This window comes from Lissotriton helveticus, chromosome 5_1, assembly GCF_964261635.1.
Source record: "Lissotriton helveticus chromosome 5_1, aLisHel1.1, whole genome shotgun sequence".
In the NCBI taxonomy this organism is placed as follows: domain Eukaryota; kingdom Metazoa; phylum Chordata; class Amphibia; order Caudata; family Salamandridae; genus Lissotriton; species Lissotriton helveticus.
Window position 1 is genome coordinate 2,037,649,900 of NC_136065.1, and position 10,873 is coordinate 2,037,660,772.

The following is a 10,873-nucleotide window of genomic DNA, read 5'->3' on the forward strand; positions in this document are numbered from 1 at the left end:
CAAAACAGATTCATGCGACATTTAAGACAAAAAGACAAAACATGAGCACACAGAAAATAAGCACATGCCATTAATTTAAACAGCCGCATTTAATTCTGACAACACGTTAAACAGGATTAGTTTATTATTTTTCACATGCAAGCACTTTGCACATAATTGCACATATATGAGTACACATATTAGTTTCCTGCGTGTAGTGATCTGCAAGTTTATTCTAGGTTGATTAGTGTTCTTCACTGCACACATTATTAATATTATTATTTATTATGGAAGCCTAACTTTGCGAGCTGAAATAAATATATTTCCAAATCTCGCTCCATCAACTCCCTCATCTGGTGATTTCAAAATCACCAAACCACACCCAAAAATTTAGCAAATGTTATCTTATAGATGAACATGATTTGATTTCACTTAGTATTTCTAAAGACTTGTCTCATCAGTTTGTCTGCAACTCTCATATTGAGTTTTACGAAACTCCTCCAGTTCTATCACTCTCTCTTGTGCCTTTCTGATTTTGTAAATTCTCTTCTTTTCCCTCAGGTATTTCCTTCTCTTGTGTAACATGCAACTGATCTTCAACAAAAGTATAACAAAAACTATAACCAATAAAAGTGTCAGTATCTTGCCAAGAATTGAACCACCAATCTCTTGAAACCAGGTTTTGATTGCCTAAAATCTTTTAGACAGACGTTCAGAAAAATCATCCTCTTCTAAGGGAACAATTTCTGATTGCAGCTCAGTGATTACGCCATGTTTGTCTTGACTAGCTGAAGCTTTGCTTGTCACATTGACCTTAAACTTCTCCTTGTCAATTCCAAAAGGCAAAATGACAACTAAAACTAACCAAAGCAGAATTATTAGGAGCACACATATCAGAAACATCTTACAACATCTCTTAAAAATGGAGCATCTTGAACTGTTATTTACAAAAACATAAGGCATTTTCACTAAGCTTGCAAAGAAAATAAAACAAAAATTTAAAAATTGTCTAAATTTTCTAAAAATAATTTTGTAACACCCCCCTATTTCAATTTTTTTTTTTTAGACCCTCTAACAGCTTTTCTCCGACCTTACGTCACCTGTCCTTACGTGCATTCGTCCATCAGCAGAACGCGACCCTCTGGAATCAAGAAGCGTAGGCCAAATGTCTGTTCCTTGAGCCAATTCTTATACCCTAAAACTAAGGCTAAACTAACTATTTTCACATTCCAACAGCTGAATTCTGGCTCCCCATTGGCTGAGCCACCTCATGCCACAGTAAATTGTGATATCTTTCACCTCATGTCTGGGCTTTTTCACTAACCCATTGTTCATGCACAGAGTCCTGGCAGCACTTCCTTAGGCTGCTACATTTTGTAGCAAAGATGTTCATGTAATGCACAAAAATGTCGCGGCTCTTCCTCCCAACCTTGAGCCTGTCCGTTCTGAGCTTCCCGTGGCACAATAGCAAACCTCTCCACAGGGTCGCCTTTGGCAGTTCTTTTCAAAACTTTTCACAATAAAAGTTTATAGGCTTCTCATCTTTTTCAAAATACGTTTTCTCTTGTGGCTTTTCATCAGCAGGCCTCTTTTCAGAAAGCGTCAATTTTCTGCGCCACTTTTTCTTGCGTCACTTTTAAAATGTATTATTTTTCTGCAGCCAACTCTAAGCTTCATTTGGAAAACTATTATTTAAACAAACATAAAACATAAATTAAATTAAGAATTATTGACATTTGTTCTGTTACCCACCCACCTTTGCTAATAATTACCCTTTAATCTATGTTACCTAGCAGAAGCAAATAAAGCAACAAAACAGATTCATGCAACATTTAAGACAAAAAGACAAAACATGAGCACACAGAAAATAAGCACATGCCATTAATTTAAACAGCCGCATTTAATTCTGACAGCACGATAAACAGGATTAGTTTATTATTTTTCACATGCAAGCACTTTGCACATATATGAGCACACATATTAGTTTCCCGCGTGTAGTGATCTGCAAGTTTATTCTAGGTTGATTAGTGTTCTTCACTGCACACATTATTAATATTATTATTTATTATGAAAGTCTAACTTTGCGAGCTGAAATAAATATATTTCCAAATCTCGCTCCATCAATACAATTAAAACGTTTTTCTCATCCTGGCTCAGCAGTCCTTTGTCATGCCAATCAGATATTAACTTATGTGCATCTCTAGTCATATCCGCAATGGGAGTCGTTTTTAGCAAAGTGTAGTTGTTTGAGTCACTTAGCTGTCGATTTGCCTCTTCCACATAATCATTCTTGTCTAGGATGACAATGTTGCCCCCCTTGTCAGCTGGTTTAATTTCTATTGCATTATTGTTCTTGAGGGCTAACAATGCTTGGCGTTCTTTGATTGATAAGTTTTCTTGTTTGGTTGATTTTGTATTTTCCATAACACATTTTGCTGAAAACATATATGTAGAGCTGTACATATATGTTTTCCATATAAATTTTTTTTTATTTCCGGGGTCCCTGCACATGGGCGGGAATATTCAGTGCTTATGACTTTGATGAGGATACCCCTGGAAGAGAACTAGGATTACAGGTAAGTAATTTATCCTTCTGTATCCTATTTGATACGCGCAAAGCTGGATAGGACATCTGGTATACTTTCTTCATATGAATCAAATATACAAAAAAGGTATTTTTGAATGCAAACTAATAAACATTCCATTATCCATTCTCTCTTTCTTCTGCCTTCTCACCATTGTACAGCCAAAGATGAAAAGATTAAAGCGGGACATTTCAGAAATTTCATTAAGCGCAAATCCTGCCGGATGGAGCTGAAGAACGGAAAGGAGTACCTTCTGATGGGACAGGATGGGGACACCAACGACACTGAGGGAGAGTGAGTGACAGCTTAGATACACCCCCCCCCCTTCTCTCAGTCTCTCCTTTCTCGAATGTCTTAATCCATGGAAATAATTTAGTCTATGAAGTCATTACGGGTTAGCTGTAATATAACTATCAGGATGATAATAGCATTTGTGGTTAGAAAAGGTACAACACATCTTTACAGCGTGTCTTCACATTATCCTTGCCTGAAGCAAATCCATAAATCAAAAGGTAATACCCAGAAGTAGCTCATTACCTCATCATGCTATTTCATGCTATTACTTCCAGATTGAGTGCCATAGCGAATACATATTAGAAGATTAAAGTTATTAACTGGAACACAATATTTACAGAATGGGGTTGTTTAAGTGTCAGTTAGGTGCAAAAAATGTTGGATTTGTGTATTTAAATTTGAAATCCTGATTTCACAGAATCAGGATTTGTGCATTTTCCCAAACACAAATGTAGGTATGTAGGGAGAGTAAAAGGGAGTTTTGGGATGCCCATGCAAACTCTGGAGAACACCAACATATTTAGATAATTTTTGTCACCCACAAATGTTTACCATCAAGACTCCCACTCTAGAGGCACACAGAAAACTGCTTTATGAGTCTCGGTCCTTCCTTGTGTGATAGGGTTCGGAAGCCTTGAGGCCTTTTACCTGTCACCGATTCCTGGTGTCTCATGAGAGAAGACACTCTTCTGTGCATCTTGCTATGTGTCTCTGAAAACAAGCAGCTCACCTTACAGAGGATCTTGCCTTAATTTCACAGGTGCAGACATCCCTGGATCATACTCACAGGGAAAGCACTGACAGAAGAAATACTGCATTTTGGCCCAGATGTACTAACACTTTGCTCAAGGTTTGCATCACAAAAGTGACACCAACCAGTTCAAAGTGTTGAATTAGGATTTACTTTCCAGCTTATATCTTGCATCATGCTGGAAAGTAGTCCTAAAGTAACACTAAGTAGCTTTATGCCCTGCTTTGTTTGGTTATATCTGAAAGAAATATGTTAGTAATAGATTCCTTACCTTAAAATTATCCCAGGCGTCAGTACCTCTGCGCGTCGGAAGGTGGCAACGGTTGGCTCCAGGTTCGTCGTTGGCATCATGTCGCCGGGATTACATTGTGGTAGCTCCTTAGATGCCGCCCTTGCGTGCAGACGTCAGTTCTTTCTTTTTTCTGCGCCAGCCAGTGCAGATCTGGAGAGAGCGGTACCTCCAGTCATTTTTTGACTGAACTTTTTGAGCGACGTTTTGTTGACGTCTTTTGAGTCTACGACGCCTGGTGGACGTAGGGATGCCCGGCTTCAAGGCTTGCGGATCCTGTTCCTGACTGATGTTGGTTACGGATTCGCACCGCGTGTGACTCTTTTGCCTGGAGCACGACCACAACCCAAGTCGTTCTCCGACTGCTGGTCCATGGTGCCCGAAGGCTTTGCGGGAGCGGTCCCGAAAGCTTCGTGAGCATCGCCAGTCTGCTCCACACCGTTCAAGGTCCCGGTCGAGATGGAGGTCAAGGGACCGGTCGCAGAGCCATCACCATTAGTTCAAGTCATCGAAGTCTTCGCACTCAGGGTCAGGTAAGTCAAAGCACAAGAAGAAGTCGAAGAAGCATCATCGCTCTTTGACTTATCCTCGGCGGTTGGCTGACCTGACTAGGGATGCGAGTGGTGTCCCTCCCACGGACACAACTCGCGAAGAGTCGACTCCGCGTTTCCATCCCCGCCCGTGACCCTGAGCAACTCCCGCCCAGCTTTGTACGTTCTTTGATACAAGGCATGCCATCTTTGGTGGGCTTTCGGGCCCTGCGGACTCAGTTGGGGGGCCTAGGCCTTCTCCACCGACAGCTCCGGTGCTGCAGGCCCCCCTTGGATCCAGGCCTGGATCCGGATCCTCCAACCCACTACGGCATTCGATGCTGGTCAGCCCCTCCGCCTGCGTCGACCCCGGCCTCACCCCAATGTGGATCTGGACCAGCATTGGCCGATGACGGAGCCGGCGCTTAGAGGGGTTTTTGTGCCCCTGTTCACTCCTGGGGTCCCTTTTTGACCAGATTGGCACCCAGAGGAGGAGGAGGAGGACTGGGAGGGGTCAGGTGACCCTCTGACTGACCAGTTGGATAGTGAACAGGACTGGAGAGAGGAACTGGGGGATGCCTGTAGTCGGGACACCTCCCTTGACCTTGGCATGTTGTCTCTTCCTACCGCGGCTATGGAGGTGCCAATCTTGTCAAAAAGGGACCCCAGGAGTGATTGCCCGACACCACCGCCCGGCTCTGGGTGTCTCCACTTTCCTCTCCCAACACCCCAACCCTGAGAGCTTGGTGGCCGAAGCCTCTACTTCCAAGAGCGCATTCCCTACCACTCCACCGGAAAGGGAATCTAATAAGCTGGATTATCTTGGAAGAAGATCTTCTCTTCCGCCAGCTTGGGACTGCGGTCGGTAAACACTGCATGTCTATTGGGCTGTTACGCCCACTCTGTGTTGGACTCGGTTGCCCAGGTGCTGCCTCAGTGTCCTGAGGAGGCACGGACAGAGCTCTCCCAGGCTATTGTCGCCAGGAGGGATGTGGCGAAGTTTACCATCCGTTGTGGGCTGGATACCGCCGACTCTCTGGGCAGGACGATTTCCACGTCGGTAGCTCTTCGACGCTACGCCTGCCTGGATAAGGTCAACTGGCTTTTCTAGGGATGTCCAGAATACCTTCATGGACATGCCCTTTGATGGCCGTCGCCTTTCCGGCCACAAAGCAGACAATGCTTTAGCGCGTTTCAAGGACGCACGAGCTACGCCCAAGTCCTTGAGCTCTCCAGCCGCCGTGCACAGTCTGCTTTTCGCCCCTTCGTGGCTACGGAAGGGGTGTCCCGTTACGACCCGCCTAGAGGCACAGGCCGCAGCAAGTTACCCAACTTTCACGTGGCTGGGGACTTCGGAACAACCGTCATGGTTCTGGGGGCCAGCGGATGGGCCAGCCCACCACCCCCCCCCCCTCTGCAGCAGCCTCCAAACCTGCCTAGTCTGACATTCCAGGCCCGTCAAACACCAATGGGCGGCAGGATTCGCAATCACCTCCCCCGCTGGCGCACCATCACGTAGGACAGGTGGGTTTTGCAGATAGTTCAAAGGGGCTACTCCCTCCCCTTCAAGGCTACCCCTCCAGCCATGCCACCGCAATACCACCACATGTCATAGATCACCTGGCCCTTCTCCAGCAGGTAGTTATGCCTCTCTTGGCCAAGGGAGCCATTGAGCGCATTGTTGTCTCGGAAGTAGGTTGTGGTTGTTATTCCCACTACTTTCTGGTTCCCAAGAAGGACAAGGGCCTGCATCCTATCTTGGATCTCAGGAACGTCAACTGCTTCCTCCGGAAGGAGAAGTTCAAGATGTTGCTCAGGTCTTGACTGCCCTCGACCCGGAGGACTGAATGGTAGCCTTGGACTTGCAGGACGCATATTTTCACATCCCTGTCCTGCCGCCCCACCGGCGTTAAATGCGGTTCACGGTAGGCCACGAGCATTTTCAATTTACCATGCTCCCCTTTGGCCTTACCAGCGCCCCCTTGGGTGTTCACGAAAGTGATGGGGGTGGTCGCAGCTCATCTGGGAAGATCAGGGGTTGCAGTCTTCCCCTATCTCGACGCCTGGCTGTTGAAGGCGGGCTCGTCCCAGGAAGTCGTCTACTACTACAGACTATGGCCGACCTCCTGCATTCACTAGGGTTCTCCATCAATGTGCCGAAGTAACACCGGATTCCTTCTCAGAAGTTCCTCTTCATCAGAGCAGTTCTGGACACGACGCGGTTTTGGGTCTATCCTCCTGAACAGCGAGTCCGGGATATTCAGGCTATGATTCCGATCTTTCAGCCTCTATCTTGGGTTTCGGTCAGAATGACCCTGAGGCTGCTGGGTTTCATGGCCTCGTGCATCCTGCTGGTCAATCATGCCAGGTGGCATATGCGGGCTCTGCAGTGGGACCTGAAGTTCCAGTGGGTGCAGCATCAGAGGAATCTGTCCGATTGCATCCAGATCTCGGAGGGCACTGCACGACAATTGCAGTGGTGGCTCACAAATCAGGAATGGGTCTACGGCAGGTCCCTCTCCCTTTGCCCAACCAGAACACACAGTGGTGACGGACATATCCCTTCTGGGATGGGGCAGCCACATGGGAGAGGCGGAGATAAGAGGCCTCTGGTCTCCGGCGGAGTCTGGGCCCCATATCAACCTTCTGGAGCTCAGGGTGATCAATCTTTAACTCAAGGCATTTCTTCCCTCTGTCTGGTGAAGAGTAGTGCAGGTGTTCACGGACAGAACCACCACCATGTGGTACTCTAACAAAAAGGGTGGGGTGGGGTCCTGGACACTATGTCAGGAGGCCCTACGCCTCTGGACATGGCTGGAACATCAGGGCATATCCCTGGTGGTTCAACACCTGGCAGGTTCACTGAACGCCAGGGCCGACGAACTCAGCTGCAGTTGCATGATGGATACCGAATGGTGTCTTCACTCGGAAATGGTGCATGGTCTCCTTCGACAGTGGGGAGAGCCTTGGTTAGATATATTCGCCACAGAAGAGAATGCGCAATGTCAGCAGTTCTGCGTGAATTTCCAAGGAGGCGCTCTCTAGGTGACGCTTTTCGTAACAAGGGGAGTTGCGGTCTGTTGTACGCCTTTTCGCCTTTACCACTTCTGCCCAGAGTGCTGAAGAAGATCAGGCGCGACTGGGCCCAAGTCATCCTTGTGGCTCCGGATTGGGCATGAAGAACCTGGTATCCAGAGCTGCTCAACATGGCCATCGAACCTCCGATCTATCTGCCTCTTCGGGTGGATCTTCTATTGTAACAACAAGGGACAGACCTCCAATCCTCCACCCGAACCTGTCCAGGGTCCACCTCCTTGCGTGGAGATTGAGCGGCGGCCGTTAACATCATTTAACATGCCTCCCGAAGTCTGAGCTATAATCTTGGCAGCCAGGCATTCCCTCCACTAAGACGGTATATGCCTGTCGGTGGAGCAAATTTGTGGCATGGTGCTCAGCAAAGGCTGTGGATCCCCTCTCTGCCCCTCTTTCTGAGATACTCGTGTTCCTCCTTTCTTTGGTCCAGCAGGGCTCTGCTCTGGGCACTATCAAGGGCTATCTCTTGGTCCTCTCTGCCTTCCTTCGTCTTCCAGATCAGCCTACTCTTTTCAAGTCCCCGGTTGTCAATCATTTCTTAAATGGTATAACTCATCTCTTTCCTCCTATTCCTTTTGTTATGCCTCAGTGGGACTTGAATCTAGTTTTAACGTATTTAATGTGCGCTCCCTTTGAGCCGCTTCACAACTGTCCTTTGAGACTTCTGATGCTTAAAACTGCATTCCTGGTTGTCATCACATCTTCCAGAAGAGTGAGTGAGCTCCAGGCTCTTTTATCTAAGCCTCCTTTCCTGTCTGTCCAACCGGACAAGGTAATTCTCAGGACTCGTCCATCCTTCTTGCCCAAGGTTGTCACTGCCTTTCACATCGGGAAGACCGTCACTTTGCCCACCTTCTTTTCTCATCCTTCGAAAGAGAAAGAGAGGCTCCACCATCTGGGCCCAAAATGTGCACTTTCCTTTTATCTGGATCGCACCAAACAGTTCCGGGTGGATGACCAGCTCTTAGTTGGGCACGTGGGCGCCATGAAAGGTCGGGCTATCTCCCGATGGGTCGTTTTGTGTATCAAAGCCTACTATTCTCTGGGGAAGAAGGAGCCTTCAGTGGGGATGCTCGCCCATTCCACCAGGGCGACGGCAGCAACCACTGCTCTGGGACGAGACCTTTCTCTGAATGACATATGTCAGGTAGCTACGTGGGCTTCGTTGCACACTTTTACGAAACACTACTGTCTTGACAGTCAAGTACGGAGAGCTGGCTTCTTTGGCCGTTCTGTTCTCCAGGACTTTCTGGTGTGATCTTGGTTCCCAGACCCACTTCCGGGGTTGGTATTGCTGGTATCTATTCTAAGGTAAGGAATCTATGACTAACGTGTTTCTTTCAGATGAACAAGTTACTTACGTTTGGTAACAATATATCTGTGGAACTACCTGTGGTTTTTGACACAAAGCCCAATGCACTAAAAAGGTAGAAAGAGCTTTAAACCAAAAATATATGCCTCCTTGATGCAGGCATAATGTTGGAGAAAAGTTTTATTTTCTCCAAACCTTTCCGACTTTCCATGTGGCTTGTACTGCAAAGGCCAAATACACATTTGGAAAAGACTTTGGAAAATATGTAAACTGTGTCTCAGCAGAGTATTTTGAACATAAAGGTTATCAATCCAGTACAGAGCCCATTATAGACATCACACACTCGCAGTCTTGCACCATGACTGAATGGTCATAAGTGTGCTCAGTGATGCTCCAACAAGAACACCTTTGTTGCCCTTACAATTCCTGTAAACTTCTCCCAAGCCCTCTTCCACTCTCTGTTTCAAACCCCAACCCCTAATGCTACATCACCAGCACCCTCCCCTAATTCCTTCTTTTGTTCCAAGCACTTTAAATCTCGTTATTTTCAAGTCATATTCATATTTAATGCTTCCTTTTGTCTCTCTCACTTTTGTCCCTAATAGGCTGCAGTACTTGCTTGAGTCCAACTCCTGGATCGAGGAGCTTGCGACTGAAGGGAACTGCAGAGCCTCCATCAACCGTAGCAAGTGCCGGAAGATGCAGAAGTTCATGGAGGACTATCGGAACAATGGCTGCATGGTCTAGGGAGCCAGTGCAGGGCTCCCGGAGCGAGACCAAATAACATTTACTTTCTGGCACAAGTTGTGTCCACTACAACTCTATTTAGCTTTTTTTGAAACGTAGATTAGATCCACTTCATGCATAGACAGTTTTAATAAACAGAAGCTAATTTTGCTTTTTCTGTTGCTGACATGTGTCATTTCTTGATTTTTTAAGCCAGTGTTATTTGTGTGATAGTACATTATAGTCAGTCCTTGACTCTAGCACAGCAGAGGGTCTAAAGGAAACTCTAGAAAGGAGGCAGGTCTTGGTATGATGTCAAGTAGACCTCATAAATGCAGCTAGATTGTACTTCCTCAATGTGTAAATTTGTATTCATCCTTCCACTGTGAAACTGGAGGTGGGGCAGATGAAGATGCCTACTGAGTTGTCTGAGTGTTGTTTAATTTCATGTCTGTTACAGAGCAAATGAGGCCATTGTTTGCTCCTTGGAACCAGACACAGCCTCTACCCAAGTCTAATCCTCTGCCTCACCCCCTCCCTCTCCCCACTACCCTCCAGCTGTAAATTTCAGCTGGGCAAAGGTAGAGAATTTCGGGCAGAAGGGACTTCATTATGGCAGTGCAAGCACCATCATGTTCTTGCTCCAGTTGGCAGCCCTGCAGGACACCCTTGGTGAACTCAAATTTGTCATTGACCTCTGTGGGCCTACTGAATTCCCAGGATTCCCACCCTCACTGGTGTGTGTGTGTGTGTGTGTGTGTGTGTGTGTGTGTGTGTGTGTGTGCACATAACAGTGTGAAAAGAATCATAAGGATTCCCCGGGATTCAGTGAGCCAAAAACACAAAGATAATCCTAAAGTTTAACTTTGTGACTTGCCCTGCAGGTATGAATCTACTTGTCTTCCACTCTTGTGATCTCAGGGAAACCACAGGTGTTCTCTTCCACCTGAATGCTTGGCACACACGCTCAGCTGGCCTGGGGTAAATTCTCGGAGATTCCATGAGCCCTGGAGCTGATGAGATGCAGTTCTACTAATGTTAAAGCTAGCATGCCCCCGCTACTCTTCTACCCCTTCAAGTTGTGATAAAATCGTGCAGTCACTCTTGGCACCTGATTCTTACGAGGTGGGTGACTGGTTGGATGTTGGAGGGGCAGAAGTAAGGATTATGTGAGAGACCTTTGCCTTGTAATTGCCAAATGGCAGCAGAAGGTGAAACATTGGCATATAGAGGGTCATTTACCAAAGTTTGTATAGAGATTTACGTACAGACCTTCCAGCTTTTCTTGGAGATTTGTAAACAAAATAGGGACTA

The 10,873-nt window shown here is 46.5% G+C and overlaps 1 protein-coding gene across 1 annotated transcript in view; it reads left to right on the plus strand.

The window, feature by feature from the left end:
* Positions 1–9,741, plus strand: part of LOC144756224 (complement C4-like) — a 1,111,910-nt gene extending 1,102,169 nt beyond the window's left edge. The window contains exons 40-41 of the mRNA XM_078645841.1: positions 2,726–2,858; positions 9,439–9,741. Of these exons, the coding sequence (XP_078501967.1) occupies positions 2,726–2,858; positions 9,439–9,580 (275 nt within the window). The 3' untranslated portion in view covers positions 9,581–9,741. The remainder of the gene's footprint in view (positions 1–2,725; positions 2,859–9,438) is intronic.
* The last annotated feature ends 1,132 nt before the right edge of the window (positions 9,742–10,873 follow it).